Source organism: Scyliorhinus torazame, chromosome 4, assembly GCF_047496885.1.
Source record: "Scyliorhinus torazame isolate Kashiwa2021f chromosome 4, sScyTor2.1, whole genome shotgun sequence".
Classification (NCBI taxonomy): domain Eukaryota; kingdom Metazoa; phylum Chordata; class Chondrichthyes; order Carcharhiniformes; family Scyliorhinidae; genus Scyliorhinus; species Scyliorhinus torazame.
The window spans coordinates 250396195-250416964 of record NC_092710.1 but is presented as its reverse complement, the minus strand read 5'-3'; the positions used below and the strand labels follow the sequence as shown (position 1 = coordinate 250416964).

The 20770-nt window shown below is 50.6% G+C and overlaps 1 protein-coding gene across 23 annotated transcripts in view; it reads right to left on the bottom strand.

Moving 5' to 3' along the window:
• Positions 1-20770, bottom strand: part of LOC140410875 (clathrin coat assembly protein AP180-like) — a 390745-nt gene that overhangs the window by 98458 nt on the left and 271517 nt on the right. For all 23 annotated transcript variants that reach the window (XM_072499615.1, XM_072499614.1, XM_072499616.1 and 20 more), the window contains one exon: positions 4140-4249. In XM_072499615.1, the coding sequence (XP_072355716.1) occupies positions 4140-4249 (110 nt within the window). The remainder of the gene's footprint in view (positions 1-4139; positions 4250-20770) is intronic.

Sequence of the window (20770 nt, the reverse complement as noted above, 5' to 3'; positions counted from 1 at the left end):
GCATCATGATTGGTGCAGGCTTGGAGGGCCAAATGGCCTGTTCCTGTGCTATACTGTCCTTTGTTCACAACTGGGTTTCCTTTTTTAATACGATGTCTAAGATTCTACGGGTAGCCATTAATAGTCATATTTGGGGTCTCTGACTCACCAGTATTTCACTTGGCGGTAGGGGTGGATGTTCTCGCCTTTACCTCTTTAGTGGCCAGGAGGTGACCATTGCTTAGTTGGGAGATTCAGTGTCATTTCCACACCCGGAGAAAATTAACTATTTGGGGGAAATTCTATCCGAGGTGGCCACCATTTATCTCTTTTTTTTTTAAGGGCCTAGACACGGTCAACTGTTTGGGGGGGGGGGGGGGGGTAAATGCTTGAGGATAATGTTCATAAATTTAATAAATGTATTTACAAAAAACAAAACAAACAACAAACAGACTTGAAAGGTTAACTTTTTTTCCTTCACAGCCTGCTAGACTTGCTGAGTTTTTGCAGCATTTTCTGTTTTTATTTCAGTTTTCCAGCATCTGCAGTTTGTTTGGTTTTGTATCAGTTGTTAAATATTTATAAACACTTTTTTCTTAAGAAATCTGTGACAACAAAGGATTTGGTCTATATGGGTTTGTTTATGAACTTTCATGTTACAGGTCATGGTTGATAAGAGTTAAGATTTTAAGTTTGCCTCAAGAAAATTCAAACCAAACCAGGCCCAAGGCCATTCGACTGGCTGACATAAGAACCATGGAGACATATTTATGAAATTGGAAATCTGTTTGCATAGCCTACTGCATTCAAAATGTGGTTCCCAAGCGTTAAATTAATTGCTCCAGGTGGGGTAGAATATTCTATTGACAAAGTACAGAGTCAAGCCATTCAATTCAAACAGAAGTTAGGAGGCACCTTTGAACTTTACTGGTAGGCAGTTTTCAGTCTTTGGTTTTGAGAATGAAGAGAACACCTGAATCAGTTATGTGAATGGGAAGCGGGTTATAGCTCATTAGATGGATAGCTTTGTAATTCAAAGCTGTAACATGGGTTTATATTTAACAGCTTTTGCCTGGGGTGAAAATCATTTGAAGCCATAATCAATCTTGGAAGGTTGAAAATGGTTAGTTAGCAGCTAACCACTACATAGGGATAGTTTCAATTTTCAGTTTTGCATATTGATGCAAAAATAGTGACTTTGCTGTTCTCTATGCCAAGGAGAAATAAGGACACAATCATTGAAAATCTTGGAATTTATTCCGGCTATTGTTTAAATGGTTGCTATTCAATCCATTTGCCAACAGGCGGTGCCCAAAGTGTTTTATTTCTCTGCCTTTGAGTCACGGAAACAAAGTGGTGCATTGAGCAGAAAAAAGTGACAAAAGGTACCTGTATAACCCATGGGATATGCTTCACATACATATTAAGTATAGAAACACTGTAGGTTGTGAAGAGTGCGAGCTTCCTCATGGAAAGGGATTGCAATGTTGAACTTAACACAAATATCTAGCATAAAAGGTCAAAAATAACATCAAGAGCGCTGGTAACTTTACATGCAAGAGCTTTAAATACTTCCTCTTGGTACATTAAGCACAATATAAAATTCACAGAAATGTTGTTCAAAGTTGATCCTTAAAATATAATGAACCTGACTTCTGGTGGTGTCATGTCGGTGGAGGTCGCACATTAAGCAGGTGGGTGGCTCCTGCTAGAGTTTCTGGTTTTTGGCCCTTTATGCCAAATTTTTGGGGGATTTAATTAATTGATTAGGTGTTGGGAGGTCTCAGGAGGATGTGGAAGTTCCAGAAGTAGAATCAGGGGAGGAAGGGGGCGAGCGAAAGTCCGTCGGTGAGTGTGGCTGTGAGTCCACCAAGAGGAAAAAAGATGGTGGATGCTAGTTAATTGGATGGGGCCACTCCCATTATGGTGGAAAAGCTGACTGAAGATATGTTGGAGGGAGTTTCAGTGACTGTTCTCCAAGCACTTTGACATACATTGGAAAGAGAGGACAACCTCGCTCAAGGAGTGGGTAGATGAGACCCGTGCCCTGATAAAGGCGTCTTCGATTAAGACGTCGACAGAGGTGCAGGTGCAAGGAAAAGCGTTTAATGGAGTGGAGGAGGCATTGTTGCAGCACAGCAACCTGTTCACCTCGATGGGTGAGGAGCTACGGAGCGTAATGGAAATCAATAAAGGACTGAGAGTCAAAGTAGAAAACCTGGACAACAGGTCATGAAGACATAATTTGAGGATTGAGGGATTGCCCGAGGGGGTTGCGGGCCAGAGGCTGACTGAGTACTTCACGGAGATGTTCGCTAGGTTGATGGTGAGAGATGGAGGATCTCTCCCTTTCAGATTTGGACAAAGCCCATCGGTCACTCTGGCCGAAACCAAAGACGAATGAACCACGGAGGGCTCTGATAGTCTGCTTCCACAGCTACCAAGTGAAGGAGACGGTCTTGAGATGAACAAAGCAGAATTGAGAGGTGAAGTGGGAAGCCGTTGGTCTTTGGATATACCAACGGCGGAGCTGGCGAGAAGGCTGGTAAGCCTTTGGTTGGGTGAAGGCGTTGTTATCTAGCAGCAACATGAGGTTTGGAGTGATCTACCCGGCAAAGCTGACTCAACTCGAAGGACTATTATTTTGAGATGGCGGAGGAGACGGAGGCGTTTGTGAAGGTTGAAGAACTGGGGACAGAGGCGAGTTTGGACTTTTATGATGTTGCATCTCCCCTCCCATTTTTCTTGTTATTTGGGGGTTGTTGTTTATTTTTGGTGTGGTAGTGGGGAAGGGAGCGTTTGGGGGTTAAAGGGATTTGTGCTTTTATTCGTGTTGTGTTTGTGGGATTATGCGGTGGGGAGTTTGGAAGGTTTGGTCGCAGGGCTATGTGGAGGGATGAGGCCAACTGACTAGCGAACATAAATTAGCTAGTGAACGGGAGCGAGGTGGGAGAGGGGTAGCAGTCGTTGGATCCTGTATGAACAGGTTTCGAAGAACATGGGAGATGTGAGCAATACTGGGTGAGGTATTTTGAGGGGAAGTGGTTGTGGAGAGATTCTGGGAAGGGACCTGGGGTACTGGGTGTAGCGGATACGTGGAGCGATATGGGGAGAAGGGGGGCTGGGAGGGTGGGGAGACAATTCCGGTCAGGTTAGTGACATGGAACGTGCAAGGGCTGGGGGGACCGGTGAAGAGAGCGAGAGTTTTCTCACACTTGAAGAGTTTGAAAGCTGTTACAGGAGATTCATCCGAGCTTGAAGGACTAGATGAGGCGGAGAAAGGCTGGGTGAGCCTGGTGCTTCACCCGGGCTTTGACAGCAAGGCTGGGGGGGAGATTCTGATGGGCAAGGGTGACGTTCCAGATGGAGATGGTGGTGACAGATCGGGGGAATGGTAGGTGAGTGATAGTAACGGGTGTGTTTGAGGGGACCCGGGGGGGGGGTTGGCCTTTGCCTTGTTGAGTGCTTGCAGGCAGGTTCTGTTGGGCTGGCGGTCAGCTTCTTCACCCTGTGCCTTGGCATGGCTTGGGGATCTAATGGAGATTTTACATCTTGAAAAGGCAAAATTAGCCTTGGGGGGGGGGGGGGGGGGCGGGGGGGAAATGAGGGGTTCCACAGGAGGTGGGGTTTGCTTATTTGCATTTTGGCGAGCTAGTTACCGTAAACTGTTGGGGCGGGGATTGGGGGTTGGTGTCGGGTTTATTGTATTTGGGTGTGCGTGTAATTTTCTGTTTTGTAAAATGTTAAAACGTTTAAAATTTGAATAAAAATACTTTTCAACTAAAATAAAGTGAACCCACAACTTGACCAATACTGCCTTTTGAGTACTTTAATTTCCACGACTACTACCTCTCCAATGCATGGAATAAATTTAAATTTCATTGTAAATATAGCTTGGAATTAGTCTACAGTTAAAGATCAGCTCTGATTATACATTGAGGAATGCTAGTTTCAAAATAAGAAATGTTATCAATGCATCTGAATAGTTTATTTTGCAGAGTTACAGCTTTACTAATTTGTATACACTTACGAATATGACAATTATATGTAGAAACATTGGTCTGCCTACAGGTATCTTTCAAACTGACAAATAATTTCATTAGTCTTTGCAAGAGGCAAGTAGCATTCTAATAAAACCTTCAATTTGAGAAGAGACTCACTTTATTGGAGCTACAGAGGCTGGAGGTGAAAACAGATCGACTACTGCAGATGTATCGGCCACCTTTGCTGGACTAGAAATGGGAGATGACCCTGTGTTTTCTGGGGAGCCCTGGAAGGAGAAAGATACATTTAAAACCTTGTGTAGTGAAATCTGTTTACTGGACTACCCATAAGTTCAGAATTTACTATTATTTACACAACCACTAAGTTTGAATCTTTCTGTATCTGAACTAACTCAAAAATGCTTTTGTAATGTAATATTAATGACGAATATTTGAGCTCCAGTCTGTCACAATATACACCAGTATATCATGGTGCAGACACACACACTGATGGACAGACAGCAAGACCAATCAACACACACACCGCAGCCAATCACCAGTTAGAGCACACTCACTATAATGACAGAGGGCATCAGTTTTCCCGTTTATTCGGGATGCAGCCTCTCAGAAGGACAGAGCTTACAGCACAGATCTTCACCATGTGCTGAGTGCATAGACTGGTTAGGACAGGCATAGGTCTTTAGTTTAATCTAACATCGTGTTAACCCACAGCGAAAGTATGTTCATCAGTTTCTAACTTAATAAAATAGTGTTGTACTATTTGAAGTGTTGGTGGCCTGTATGTGTTCAACGGATCCAGAGCACCCAACACATCATGGTACCAGTAGTTGAGGAATGTTAGAACGTCTTAGACCTACATGCAAGTGATCTGCCTTCCACCAGCATACAGCCATCCTGCAAAATGGACAGCGTCCGCCCGCCGCCACTCCGCATCACTGGTAACCCAGGGGCCGACTGGAAGATATTCAAACAACGCTTCCAGCTCGACCTTGAAGCCACAGACCGGGAAGCTGCCTCAGACACCAGGAAGATCGCTCTCTTCCTATCCACGGCCGGGGACCATGCCATCCACATTTTCAATTCTCTCACCTTTGCTGATGGTGAAGACAAATCAAAATTCAAGACGGTCCTCCTTAGGTTTGACAGTCACTGCGACATCGAGGTGAATGAAAGTTTCGAGACCTATGTATTCCAACAGCGTTTGCAGGGTAAGGATGAACCTTTCCAGTTGTTTCTCAACCACCTCCGCATCCTTGCGCAGTCCTGTAATTACGGGTCCACCTCCGACTCCATGATACGTGACCAGATAGTTTTCGGTATTCAGTCGGACTCCCTACGCCAGCAGCTCCTCAAGGTAAAGCAGCTCACCCTCGCGATTGCCATCGAGACCTGCGTGCTACATGAACATGCCACTAGTCGGTATTCCCACATCCAAGCGGCTGAAACGGCGCGGCAAGGTCCCCACGAGGCAGAACGGGTCCAAGCAATCAAGCAATCCAGGGGGCCTCAGCCTGGATGAGGGCTGCCATTTCGCGCACTTTTCATGGACTCCCGCGCCCGTGTGCAACGAATGAGGGGATGTCGATGTTGGGGAACGTACAATTCAGGCGCGCACCACGTATGGCCGTACTGCGCATGCGCGGTGGTGCAGCGAGCGTACTGACGCGACAACGTGCGGCAACTGTGGCTCCGCCCATTTAAAGCGGCAATGTCCTGCCAGATCCCAACGATGCCTGCAATGTGGCAAACTTGGCCACTATGCTGCTTTATGCAGATCAGCTCAGCCTGCCAACTCTCGTCGCTCCAGCCAGCCTCGCAGGAATGTCCGGGCCATTCAACCCACTGTCACCGAGCCCGATTCGGACCTGCTACCTGATAGACACCGAGGACCCAAAGGCACCTTTTTGAGTCGGTATCATTACAAAAAACAGGGTGTCCCCGAAGCAAAGAATCCAGCCTCTATCAGTATACAGCATCGATCTGGACGATGAGTGGTGTGCCACCCTTACGGTCAACCGGTCCCAAATAAGATTCCGCCTGGACACCGGTGCCTCCGCCAATCTCATTGTGCGGTCTGACCTCCAAAGCCTTTGTGTCAAATCCTGCCATCAGCCTGCCAGCAATTAGATAACGGCAATGCCATTGCTGCCAGCGGCTCGTGCCAACTTGAAGTGACGCCCAGGTCACGCAAAGCCATCCTACCCTTTGAAATTGTTGGTCTCCTCGAATGCAAGCTGTTTAACCTAGTTCAGAGAGTTCACTCTCTCTCTCCTACTGACGCGTCTGCCTCTCAGGACACTGACTTCAGGGCGCAGCTCAACGCCATTATCAACCAGCACCACAACATCTTCGAGGCATGGGCACGCTCCCGTACACCTACAGGATTTTATTAAAACCGAATGCCACGCCTGTGGTGCACGCACCTCGCAGGGTCCCAGCACCCCTTAAGGACTGTCTCAAGCAGCAGCTGCAGGACCTCCAGGACCAAGGAGTGATTTCCAAAGTCACGGAACCGACTGACTGGGTCAGTTCAATGCTATGTGTGAAAAAGCCTTCCGGCGAATTGAGACTTTGCTTTGATCCCAAGGATCTCAATCGCAATATTATGAGAGAGCACTATACAATCCCCAAGCACGAAGAGCTCACATGTGAGATGGCTCACGCCAAGCTCGAATACTCAAAAGGATTCTGGCAAATCTAGCTCGATGAATCCAGCAGGAAACTCTGCACGTTCAACACCCCCTTTGGAAGATATTGTTACAACAGAATGCCATTTGGGATGATCTCTGCATCAGAAGTGTTCCATAGGATTATGGAACAAATGATGGAAGGTACTGAAGGTGTTCGCGTCTATGTCGATGACAATCATTTGGTCCACCACCCCGCAGGAGCATGTTAGTCGCCTCCAGCGCATATTCAGACGTATACATGAGCATGGCCTCCGCCTCAATGAGGCCAAATGCTCTTTTGGTCAGACGGAACTCAAGTTCCTCGGGGACCACATCTCCCAATTGGGTGTGCAGCCGGATGCGGACAAGGTAGCTGCCATCACAGCTATGAAAACACCAGAGGACAAGAAGGCGGTCCTCCGATTTCTGGGCATGGTCAATTTTTTAGGGAAATTCATCCCTAACCTCGCCTCTCATACCACGATTCTCAGGAACCTGGTCAGGAAGATGACAGACTTCCAATGGCTCCCTGCCCACGAGAGGAATAGAGGGAACTCGAGGCAAAACTGACCACGGCCCCGGTCTTCGCCTTCTTTGATCCAGCAAAGGAGACCAAAATTTCGACCGATGTGGCAGTGGGGCATTGCTCCTTCAACATAATGAGACCTCATCATGGGCCCCTGTCGCATATGCGTCACGTGCGATGACCCCCCACGGAGCAGCGCTACACGCAGATAGAAAAGGAGTGCCTGGGCCTTCTGACCGGTGTGGTTAAGTTTCACGATTGTGTCTACGGACTTCCTCAATTCACCGTCGAGATCGACCATCGCCCGCTGGTCAATATAATACAGAAAGACTTGAACGACATGACGCCTCACCTCCAGCGTATTCTTCTCAAGCTCCGGCGATACGACTTCCAGCAGGTATACACCCCAGGCAAGGACCTCATCATTGCTGACGCTCTCTCCAGGGCAGTCAACACTCCATGTGACCCAGCAGGATTTGTCTGCCAGGTTGATGCCCATGTGGCATTCGCGGCCTCCAATCTACCCGCCTCAGATGAGCGCCTCGTCCAAATTCGCCGCGAGACGGTGGCCGACCCCTTGCTACAGCGTGTCATGCGCCACCTAACGGACGGGTGGCAAGGGGCCAATGCCCTCAATTCTATAATGTCAGAGATGATCTGGCGGTAGTAGATGGGGTTCTTCTAAAATTGGACCGCATTGTCATCCCGCATAGCATGCGCCAGCATGTCCTGGAACAACTACACGAGGGCCACCTTGGCGTGGAAAAGTGCCGCCGACGGGCCCGAGAGGCAGTGTACTGGCCCGGCATTAATGAGGACATAGCCAGCACAGTGCTCAACTGCCCCACTTGTCAGCGCTTCCAGCCGGCCCAACCACATGAGACCCTGCAGCCCCATGAGTTGGTCACGTCACCATGGACCAAGGTGGGCATCGACCTGTTCCACGCGCTGGGTAGAGACTATGTCTTGATAGTGGACTACTTTTCCGAATTACCCGGAGTTGATACGGTTGCACGACCTCACCTTGTCTGCAGTCAATCGTGACCCTAAAGAAACCTTCGCTCGACACGGCATCCCGCTCACGGTTATGTCGGACAATGGCCCCTGCTTCACCAGCCAAGAATGGTCCAACTTTGGCAGGCGGTACAATTTTGCCCATGTGACGTCCAGTCCCCTGTACCCCCAATCCAAAAGGCAAAGCAGAGAAGGGAGTACATATCGTCAAACGGCTCCTATGCAAGGCTGCCGATGCTGGGTCTGATTTCTACCTTGCCTTGCTGGCCTATCGCTCTGCCCCACTGTCCACTGGCCTGTCGCCAGCCCAATTACTCACGAGTTGCACCCAGAGGACGACGATGCCGTCCATCCATGTCCCAGACCTCGACCACGTTCCGGTCCTTCGCCGGATGCAGCTGTCTCGTGCACAGCACAAGGCGGGTCATGACTCCTGTGCAACTGATCTCCCTACTCTGGCTCCAGATGACAACGTCCGCGTCCAACTTAGGGATGGTGGCTGGTCTGCAACCACTGTCGTCCTTCGGCAGGTGGCCCCACGCTCGTTCCTGGTTCGTCTACCGGATGGCTCTATTCTGCGCCGCAATCGATGTGCCCTTCGTCTCGTTCCACGCGATCCTCCAGTGTCGCCTTGCCCTCCTGCTGACCCTGCCACGGACTATGCAGAGCTCCCTGTCACTCTGCCTCCCCCTGACTTTGACAGTCCAGCCCGCTCCTGAACTGGCGGCTCTTGAACCACCCTTGAGGCGGTCAACCAGAATTCGTCACCCACTTCAGAGACTAAATTTATGAAGTTTTCGAATTTATGGACTCTCTGAATTGTTTTGTTGCTTTGTTTGATCATTTCCCTGGTTTGTATATAGTGTTGATCTTGTTACTCTTGTTGCATACTGCTTCTCTGCACCAGGCACCTTCCCTGTAAATAACTTAGTTCTCATGTACATAGTCCTGTAAATAAGTCTTCGCACCCCACACGTAGTTCGGAACATTATCACCACACATTATTTATTGCCACACACATACATTTTTTTATAAAAGGGGGGATGTCATAATATACACCAGTCTATCATGGTGCAGACACACACACTGATGGACAGACAGCAAGACCAATCAACACACACAACACCGCAGCCAATCACCAGTTAGAGCACACTCACTATAATGACAGAGGGCATCAGTTTTCCCGTTTATTCGGGATGCAGCCTCGCAGAAGGACAGAGCTTACAGCACAGATCTTCACCATGTGCTGAGTGCATAGACTGGTTAGGACAGGCAGAGGTCTTTAGTTTAATGTAACATCGTGTTAACCCACAGTAAAGCATGTTCAACAGTTTCTAGCTTAATAAAATATTGTACTATTTTAAGTGTTGGTGGCCTGTATGTGTTCCACCCAACACATCACAGTCCTAATTTCTTGTCAGTTCCTAGCCATCTCAGGAGGAGAATCTGGTATTTGCTTTACATTCAATCATGCATTAGTCTTCTCAAAAAGATAGCATATAACCAAACTACTTACTCTAGTTTCCCTCTCAAATATAGTACACACAAATAAACAAAACCGCAAGTTACCCTAAAACTTTCTGTGGATTGGTTCTATTACTGCAGATGCATCTTCCTGCACAGAGCTTATGAGGCACTTATTGGATGTCAGAAGCCAAGTGAATTCATTTAAGTTATGATCAGAGTTAGTAGCCATAGAAAATGTCGGAAATTCTCATCGTGCGAACTCTGCTGAACAAGTTTTATAAAGTTGCAGAAATTAAAATATATTCACAGCAGCTTTATGAGCACCAAATTAAGCTCCCAAAAGCACGGAGGTTTAGATTTGAGGAATTAAGTGGTTCTATATCAGAATCACTATGTCAGCTCCTACATTAAATCCAAAACTGATGAGTTTCGCGATGTTGAGAATTGCTGGGTCTGCATTCACTAAGTTGTCAGATCTGCATGATTGAGATCCAGGCTCACTGAGAACCACTGATTCAGAGCTATATCTCGCCAGTTTCTAGTGTAGCATGCTCAAGCATTAAACTAAATTATATTACTGGGAGAATTGAATACATGTATGATACAAAGGTAAAATTGTTATGTGCTCTTGTCAAACTGCACTTTGAGTACAGTTTCATTGGTCACCAAGGAAACATTGTGATGTGGAGAAGACTGACACAATTGGTTGCATTAGGAGGAAATGGAAAAAAAAGGCTTTTAAAGTGACAAAGAGGATATCTTGGGCATTAATTTGAATAATTTATGCAAATAGACAGATGGAAATTATGTTCGTTACTTATAAATGCAAGAAAGTGCAAATTCAGTGTAATAATGACTAACAAGTAGAAAATGAATAGAGTAAAATTAGAAATTAGAAAAGGTGGGCGACACGGTAGTGCAGTGGTTAGCACTGCTGCCTCATGCGTTGAGGACCCAGGTTCGATTCAGGTCCCAGTTCATTGTCCATGTGGAGTTTGCACATTTTCCATGTCTGTGTGGGTCTCACCCCCACAACCCAAAAGGTGTGCATAGTAGGTGGATTGGCCACGTTGCATTATCCCTTAATTGGAAAAAAATAGTTGGGTACTCTAATTTTTTTTTTTTTTAAAAGAGAAACGGTAGACTCAATGGGATGAGTAATAGCGACTTATCAATATCATGCCAAACTAATTGTAGCTCATAAAATGCTTAACAAAGTCTGAAAATGGAATGTAAATCTGCTGAACTTATGCTGAGCCTGTGTTAACTGCACTGTCAGATTATCCATCGCAGTACCATAGGTAGTTCTGGTTGCCATACTTGGAAAGAAATTGACTGGCACTACAAAAACGATACCAATAAACTGCATTCATATAATGCCTTTAAATGTACGTGACACAAACTAGATACTGAACAATATTGAGAGAAAGATTTAGACAAGGCGGCAACATTGTAGAGGGGTTTTCAAGGCGAGGGCAGGCAATTCAGAGGAAGGCACTGTTGGCTGAGCAGAGAGTACCAGTCACGCAGATTGGAGAAAGGTACAATGAAGTATGAGATTGGCTTATATAACTTATCAACTATAGGATTTGAAAGCAAGAGAGAAGTGGTGAGGGTTCAGATGAAGGGAAATTTAGAAATTTAAAGAGAAACCTTACAATAACAGAATTCTTGTCTTCACCCAATTCCATACATCAGATGGGACAGAGTTTGACTAACAAATCAATCAATAAAAAAAAAACATCCATGCAAATAACAGCAGTTTAAAAAAAAGGATCTTTATCTGAATGTGCAAAGCATTCACAAGATAAATGCTTTTGATCTCAGTGTCATTGCAGAGACAGGATTTCACGGTGACGAAGGTTGGAAAATACATATTTCAGGGTGTACAACATTTTTAAAAGACAGACAGAACGGAAAAGGCGGATGACACGAGGACAAAGTGAACACGGATTTTGGTTTAGCTGATCAGGAAATAGAATCAGTATGGGTGGAAATCTGGAATAACAAGGATCAGAAAACACTAATGGGAGCAGTTTATCGGCCTCCTAACAGTAGTTGGACAGAAATTAACCAAGAAATAATTTGAGCTTATAACAAAGGCAATTACTGTTGTATTTGGTCCTTGGTACAAAGAACAAAGAAAAGTACAACACAGGAACAGGCCCTTCGGCCCACCAAGCCTGAGCCGACCATGCTGCCCGTCTAAACCAAAATCTTCTACACTTCCGCGGTCCGTATCCCTCTATTCCCATCCTATTCATGTATTTGTCAAGACGCCCTTTAAACGTCACTATCGTCCCTCCTTCCACCACCTCCTCCGGCAGCAAGTTCCAGTTACCCTCTTGTGTAAAAAAAAAAAAAAAAAAAAAAAAAAAAAAAACTTGCCTCATCCATCTTCTCTAAACCTTGCCCCTCGCACCTTAAACCTATGCCCCCTAGTAATTGACCCCTCTACCCCGGGGAAAAGCCTCTGACTATCCACTCTGTCTATGCCCCTCCCTCATAATTTTGTAGACCTCTATCAGGCCACCCCTCAACCTCCGTCGTTCCAGTGAGAACAAACCAAGTTTATTCAACCGCTCCTCATAACTAATGCCCTCCAACCAGGCAACATCCTGGTAAATCTCTTCTGCACCCTCTCTAAAGCCTCCACATCCTTCTGGTAATGTGGCGACCACAATTGAACACTATACTCCAAGTGTGACCTAACTAAGGTTCTATACAGCTGCAACAGGACTTGCCAATTTTTATACTCAATGCCCCGGCCAATGAAGGCAAGCATGCCATATGCCTTCTTGATGACCTTCTCCACCTGTGTTGCCCTTTTCAGTAACCTGTACACCTAGATCTGACTTTCAATACTCGAGGGTTCTACCATTCACTGTACATTCCCTACCTGTATTAGACCTTCCAAAATGCATTAAATCGCATTTGTCCGGATTAAACTCCATCTACCATCTCTCCACCCAAGTCTCCAAATGGTCTAAATCCTGTTTTATCCTGACAGTCCTCATCGCTATCTGCAATTCCACCAACCTTTGTGTCGTCCGCAAACTTACTAATCAGACCAGTTACATTTTCCTCCAAATTATTTATATATACTACGAACAGCAAAGGTCCCAGCACTGATCCCTGTGGAACACCACTAGTCACAGCCCTCCAATCAGAAAAGCACCCTTCCATTGCTACTCTCTGCCTTCTATGACCTAGCCAGTTCTGTATCCATCTTGCCAGCTCACCTCTGATCCCGCATGACTTCACCTTTTGTACCAGTCTGCCATGAGGGACCATGTCAAAGGCCTTCACGAAGGAACTCATCAAACAACTCAACTTGTCCAAAGCAGAATCTTTCATGGAATCTCATGTGGTAAGACAGCAATCTGATACAGAGCATGTTATCATGGAGTCTGCTAACTATTCCTCTGGAACTTGCACCTAGCACTGACTATTCACACGTACATCTTATTACTCTCTCAATCTTCTTTCCAAGAAGGCCGGATGTATCTCCCCCTATATCAGAGTCACAGGTCACATGACCTTACTGCATGGTGTGCTGTACCGCTGTAGCGCACAAAGACTCCGTGAGACGAATAGAGTGAAGTCGATGAGGCTTTATTAAGCGTGTCTGTTCCCCAGCAGCCCGATAGTAAACTGGCCTGCGGGGGAAGACACCGGCTTCTTGTACTTCGCCTTCAGGGCGGAGCTTGAGGTCAACTGCCAACCAGGACCCGGGATCTGTCAGCCAATGACATTAGGGCTTCCAGTCCCACATGACCCCCAATACATACTACCACATTCACCCCTTGTCAAAAATGAACCCGGCGGGGTGATGCTTCGTATGGTGGTAAGGGTTTACAGGGCTGGTCATGGGAGGATAGAACATTTACATGGTAGTACAGTATTGGACAGTTTCGTCCTGTTACAACTATTTACAGAGGGTATAGGAAAAACAAAATGTTCTTTGAACAGTCCATCTTTGTTTTACATCGACGCCACGAGTCAGTCGGGCGGTCTGGTCGTCCGTGTCGATCGCCTCGGCCCCGGCGGTGGTGGTGGTGCTTGCACCAGTATTGTCGCCTCCAGGAGCCGTACGGTTTCAGCTGTCGGTGCAAAGGGGAGGGGGACTGATCCTCCTGGGAAGGGGGCGGTCGCGGGGTGCAGCGGTGGCAGGAAGGGGTGCGGTTGGGTTGATGGTGTCGGGGGGGTGTGCGTGGTGCCGGCGGGCGCCAGATCCCGCAGGGAGACCGTGTCCTGTCGGCCATCGGGGTACTCCACGTAGGCGTACTGGGGGTTTGCGTGGAGGAGGTGAACCCTTTCGACCAACGGGTCCGCCTTATGTGCCCGCACGTGCTTTCGGAGCAGGATGGGTCCTGGGGCTGCCAGCCAGGTCAGCAGCGACGTTCCAGAGGAGGACCTCCTAGGGAAGACAAGGAGACGCTCGTGAGGCGTTTGATTAGTGTTTGTATATAATAACGACCGGATGGAATGGAGAGCGTCTGGGAGGACCTCCTGCCACCGTGAAACTGGGAGATCCCTGGAACGTAGGGCTAGTAGGACGGCCTTCCAGACCGTGCCGTTCTCCCTTTCTACTTGCCCGTTCCCCCGGGGGTTGTAGCTGGTCGTCCTGCTTGAGGCTATGCCCTTGCTGAGCAGGAACTGGCGCAGCTCGTCACTCATGAAAGAGGACCCCCTGTCGCTGTGGACGTATGCGGGGTAACCGAACAGTGTGAAGATGCTGTTCAGGGCTTTAATGACTGTGGCCGCGGTCATGTCGGAGCAGGGAATGGCAAAAGGGAAGCGGGAGTATTCGTCCACTACATTAAGGAAATATGCGTTGCGGTCGGTGGAGGGGAGGGGCCCTTTGAAATCGAGATTGAGGCGTTCAAAGGGGCGGGAAGCCTTAATCAGGTGCGCTCCATCTGGCCTGAAAAAATGCGGCTTGCATTCCGCGCAGATGTGGCAGTCCCTTGTGACTGTACGGACCTCCTCTAAAGAGTATGGGAGATTGCGGGACTTGATGAAGTGGTAAAACCGAGTGACCCCCGGGTGGCAGAGGTCCTCGTGGAGGGTTTGGAGGCGGTCAATTTGTGCGTTGGCACATGTGCCGCGGGATAGGGCATCGGACGGCTCGTTCAGCTTTCCAGGCCGGTACAAGATCTCATAGTTGAAGGTGGAGAGCTCGATCCTCCACCTTAAGATCTTGTCATTTTTAATCTTGCCCCGCTGTGCATTATCGAACATGAAGGCTACCGACCGTTGGTCCGTGAGGAGAGTGAATCTCCTGCCGGCCAGGTAATGCCTCCAATGTCGCACAGCTTCCACTATGGCTTGGGCTTCCTTTTCCACTGAGGAGTGGCGGATTTCTGAGGCGTGGAGGGTTCGGGAGAAGAAGGCCACGGATCTGCCCGCTTGGTTAAGGGTGGCCGCTAGAGCTACGTCGGAGGCGTCGCTCTCGACCTGGAAGGGGAGGGTCTCGTCGATGGCGCGCATCGTGGCCTTTGCGATGTCCGCTTTGATGCGGCTGAAGGCCTGGCAAGCCTCTGTCGACAGAGGGAAGGTCGTGGTCTGTATTAGGGGGCGGGCCTTGTCTGCGTACTGGGGGACCCACTGGGCGTAGTACGAAAAGAACCCCATGCAGCGTTTCAGGGCTTTTGGGCAGTGCGGGAGGGGAAATTCCATGAGTGCGCGCATACGTTCGGGGTCGGGGCCTATTATCCCATTGCGCACTATGTAGCCCAGAATGGCTAGCCGATCGGTGCTAAAAACGCACTTGTCCTCGTTGTACGTGAGGTTCAAGGCTTTGGCGGTCTGGAGGAATTTTTGGAGGTTGGCGTCGTGGTCCTGCTGATCGTGGCCGCAGATGGTTACATTGTCGAGGTACGGGAACGTGGCCCGTAACCCATGTTGATCAACCATCCGGTCCATCTCCCGTTGGAAGACCGAGACCCCGTTTGTGACGCCAAAAGGGACCCGTAGGAAATGGTATAATCGCCCGTCTGCCTCGAAGGCTGTGTACTTGCGGTCACTTGGGCGGATGGGGAGCTGATGGTAGGCGGACTTGAGGTCCACGGTGGAGAAGACTTTATACTGGGCAATCCGATTGACCATGTCAGATATGCGGGGGAGAGGGTACGCGTCTAGTTGTGTGTACCTGTTGATGGTCTGGCTATAGTCAATGACCATCCTTTGTTTCCCCCCGGTCTTCACTACTACCACCTGCGCTCTCCAGGGACTATTGCTGGCCTGGATTATGCCCTCCTTTAGTAGCCGCTGGACTTCGGACCGAATGAAGGTCCGGTCCTGGGCGCTATACCGTCTGCTCCTAGTGGCGACGGGTTTGCAATCCGGGGTGAGGTTCGCAAACAATGACGGGGGTTGCACCTTGAGGGTAGCGAGGCCGCAGATAGTGAGTGGGGGTATGGGGCCGCCGAATTTAAACGTAAGGCTCTGTAGATTACATTGGAAATCTAATCCCAGCAAGGTGGGGGCACAGAGTTGGGGAAGGACGTTAAGTTTGTAGTTTTTGAACTCCCTCCCCTGCACCGTTAGGGTAACTATGCAGAATCCCTGGATCTGTACGGAGTGGGATCCTGCAGCTAGGCAAATCTTTTGTGCGCTGGGGTAGGTGGTTAAGGAACAGCGTCTTACCGTGTCGGGGTGTATAAAACTTTCCGTGCTCCCGGAGTCGACTAGGCATGGCGTCTCGTGGCCGTTAATTAAGAGCGTTGTCGTCGTCGTCTGGAGAGTCCGGGGCCGAGCCTGATCGAGCGTAACCGAAGCGAGCCGTGGTTGTAGTAGTGGAGTGGGGTCCGTTGTTGCCGTCCAAGATGGCGTCGGGGATGGACAAAACGGCCGCCCCCATACATCGCACGTGGCTGGGGGGTCACAGGATGGCGGCGGGGGTGGACAAAATGGCCACCCCCATGCGTCGTACAGGTCGGGGGCGGTCCAAGATGGCGGCGCCCCTCCTCCCCTCGTGGTGGTCGGGACCCAAAATGGCAGCGTCTGCGGGTCGCACAACGGCGCCCCTCCTCCCCTCGTGGTGGTCGGGACCCAAAATGGCGGCATCTGCGGGTCGCACATGGTGTGCTGGGGGGTCTGGGGAGCGCGAGGACCGCGCGGAGTTCCCTCACTGCGAGCGCCAGGGCCGCGAGCGCTAGGACCGCGCGGAGCTCCCTCGCCGGGGACAGCGGTGGTCGGGGCCCAAGTCGGCGGCGCCGGCGGGTCAGGCGTGGGGACGCGAGCGCAAGGAGCGCGAGGAGCTCCCTCACCGGGGACAGCGGTGGTCGGGGTCCAAGTAGGTGGCGCCGGCGGGTCAGGCGTGGGGCACGGGACGGGGGTGAGGGTGGCGTTCGGGACGCGAAAAACCCCTTCCTCTCCGTGGAGTGTGTTGGCCGGGACCCAAAGCCGGAGCGCCGGCGGCGGGTCGTACATGGACTGCGGGGAGGGGGGTTGGGGAGCGTAGGCGGCGTGCAGGGCTCCCAGTTCTCCCGGGACCGCGGTGGTCGGGACCCAGAGCGGCTGCGCCTGCGGGTCGTACAAGGCGTGCTGGGGGGGTTGGGAGGCATAGACTGCTTGTCGGGCTCCCTGTGGCCCCGGGACGGCGGCAAACTCGCGGGATCGGCACACAACCACATAGTGGCCCTTTTTCCCGCAGATGGCTGCGCGGGCCGGACAGCGCTGTCGGGGGTGTTTTGCCTGGCCGCAGAAATAACAGCGGGCGCCCCCGGTGCGACTCAGCGTTTGGACTGCGCCTGTGGGGTGTCCGGGCGGGGGGGGGGGGGGGGGGGTAGGGGGTTTGCCGCGACGGGTACGTACGGGGCCCAATGGCCTGCCGCGCGGTCGGGGCCGTAGGCACGGGTATTACTCGCGGCCACGTCTAGGGAGGCAGCTAGGGCCCGTGCCTCTGAGAGTCCTAGCGACTCTTTTTCTAGAAGTCTTTGGCGGATTTGGGAGGATTGCATACCTGTCACAAAAGCGTCACGCATTAACATGTCCGTGTGTTCGTTTGCATTCACCGACGGGCAGCTGCAGGCTCGTCCCAAAATCAGCAGCGCGGCGTAGAACTCGTCCATCGATTCTCCGGGAGCTTGCCGTCTTGTCGCGAGCTGGTAGCGAGCGTAGATTTAGTTAACTGGGCGAACGTAGAGATTTCTCAGTGCTGTGAACGCCATCTGGAAATCGTCGGTGTCTTCAATGAGGGTGAAAATCTCGGTGCTCACCCTCTAGTGCAGGACCTGCAGTTTTTGTTCGTCTGAGACTCGGCCTGTGGTCGATCTGATGTAGGCCTCGAAGCAAGTCTGCCAGTGTTTGAAGGCTGCTGCCGCATTCACTGCGTGGGGGCTGATCCTCAGGCATTCTGGAACGATCCTGAGCTCCATAGTCCTTTTTAAGCACGCTTAATAAATTGTAGCGCACAAAGACTCCGTGAGACGAATAGAGTGAAGTAGATGAGGCTTTATATGATGAGGCGTGTATGTTCCCCAGCAGCCCGATAGTAAACTGGCCTGCGGGGGAAGACACCGGCTTCTTATACTTCGCCTTCAGGGCGGAGCTTGAGGTCAACGACCAACCAGGACCCGGGATCTGTCAGCCAATGACATTAGGGCTTCCAGTCCCACATGACCCCCAATACATACTACCACAACCTCTACCGGCTGGTTAGAGGTAGCACACCTTCCGACTTCCGGGTGCGGCGATGACCAGTTAAGTCGCACGTTTCGGCACCTCCCGTTGAAACTGACTTTTGAGCTCTTATTAGGAGCCCCAACGGCAATTTTTAACGGCCAAAATCATTGTGCGGTGAAATAGGAGGGAATCCCCCCGGATAAATATGGATAAAGGAGAGGATAGCGGCCGGATTGCAGTGGATCCACTGGAGCAGCGGCAAGGAAGGGAAGCTCGAAGCAAGATGGCGTTGGAAGGTGGCTGTTTGGTATGGGGCCCGGAGCAACAAGAGTTCCTGCGGCGCTGTGTGGAAGAGCTGAAGAAGGAGGTGTTGGCCCCGATGCTACAGGCGATTGAAGGGCTAAAGGAGGCGCAGAGGACCCAGGAGTTGGAGCTTCGGGTCGTGAAGGCAAAGGCTGCGGAGAATGAGGATGAAATACAGGGCCTGGTGGGAAGGACAGAGACTCACGAGGCACAGCACAAAAGGTGTGTGGAGAGGTTGGAAGCCCTGGAGAATAACTCGAGGAGGAAGAATTTAAGAGTCTTGGGTCTTCCCGAAGGCACAGAGGGGGCGGACGTCGGGGTATATGTGAGCACGATGCTTCACTCGCTAATGGAATCGGAGGCCCCGACGGGCCCTTTGGAGGTGGAGGGAGCTTATCGAGTTCTGGCGCGAAGACCAAAGGCAGGAGAAATACCTTGAGCCATAGTGGTGAGGTTTCACCGCTACAATGACAGAGAGATGGTTCTAAGATGGGCGAAGAAAACCCGGAGCTGCAGGTGGGAGAACGCGGTGATCCACGTGTACCAGGATTGGAGTGCGGAGGTGGCGAGAAGGAGGGCAAGTTTCAACCGGGCCAAGGCGGTGCTCCACAAAAAGGTTACATTTGGAATGTTGCAGCCGGCGAGACTGTGGGTCACATACCAAGGGAAGCACCACTACTTTGAGACGGCAGAAGAGGCGTGGACATTCATTGCTGGAATAGTCTGGCGAGAGAATAAGCTTCTGTAATAAAGTGGTGGTGTGATTATGTGGGACAAGGAAGGGGGGGAAATTTTTTCAATTTTGTAACTTTTCTCTTTTCCCCTCATTGGGGGGGGGGGGGGGGGGGGGGGAAAGAGTATGGGGAACTGTGGGCGCCGATGGGAAGGAAAGGGGAAGGAGAAGGGCACTGCGCCATCAGGGGCGGGGCCGAGTGGGAAACGCGGGCTTTGCTCCCGCGCTATGGTAATTGTGGCGGGAACAGGGACGCAGGAAGGAGGGGGCCTCGCACAATGAGGGGCCGAGGACAAACGGGGGAAGCTGAGGTCTGCCAGAGTTTGCTGACTTCTGGGAGCAACATGGGGGGTGCAACGACGCTAGAAAGGGATCTAGCGGAGGGGGGGGGGGGGAAAGAGTTAACTCGGTTGCTGCTGCTAAGGGGAAGGGGGAGCTGTTATGGGACGAGGTGGTCGGGATGGGAGAGCACCGTCGGTGGGATGTCCGGGTACGTGGGAACCGGGTGAGGAGCTGGGTTAGAAAAGGGGATGGCTAGTCGACATGCGGGGGGGGGGGGGGGTAAAGAGCCCCCCAACCCGGTTGATCACGTGGAACGTGAAAGGGCTGAATGGGCCGATTAAAAGGGCACGGGTACTCGCACACCTCAAGAACTTAAAGGTCATGTTGCAGGAGACGCACCTGAAACTGGCAGATCAGGACTACGTAAAGGATGGGTGGGGCAGGTGTTCCAGTCGGGCTTGGATTCCAAGAATAGGGGGTGGCTATTTTAGTGGGGAAAAGGGTACTGTTTGAGGCAAAGACCATAGTGGCGGACAGAGGGGGTAGATACGTGATGGTGAGTGGCAGATTGCAAGGGGAGGCGGTGGTTCTGGTGAATGTATACGCCCCGAACTGGGATGATGGAAACTTCATGAAGCGTATGCTGGGGCGTATCCCGGACCTGGAGGCGGGAAAGCTGGTAATGGGGGGAGACTTCAATACGGTGCTTGATCCAGGGCTGGACCGGTCTAGGTCTAAGACCGGGAGGAGGCCGGCAGCAGCCAAGGTGCTTAAGGACTTCATGGAGCAGATGGGAGGAGTAGACCCCTGGAGATTTATTAGGCCTAGGAGTAAGGAGTTTTCATTTTTATCCCATGTTCACAAGGTGTATTCACGGATAGACCTTTGTGTCCTGGGAAGGGCACTGATTCCGAAGGTGACAGGGACGGAGTACATGGCCATAGCCATTTTGGACCATGCTCCACATTGGTTAGATCTGGAGGTAGGAGAGGAAAAGGAGCAGCACCCATTCTGGAGATTGGATATGGGGTTGTTGGCGGATGAGGGGGTATGTCTCAGGGTGAGGGGATGTATCAAAAGGTACCTGGAGCTCAACGATAACGGAGAGGTCCAGGTGGGAGTGGTCTGGGAGGCGCTGAAGGCGGTGGTCAGAGGGGAACTG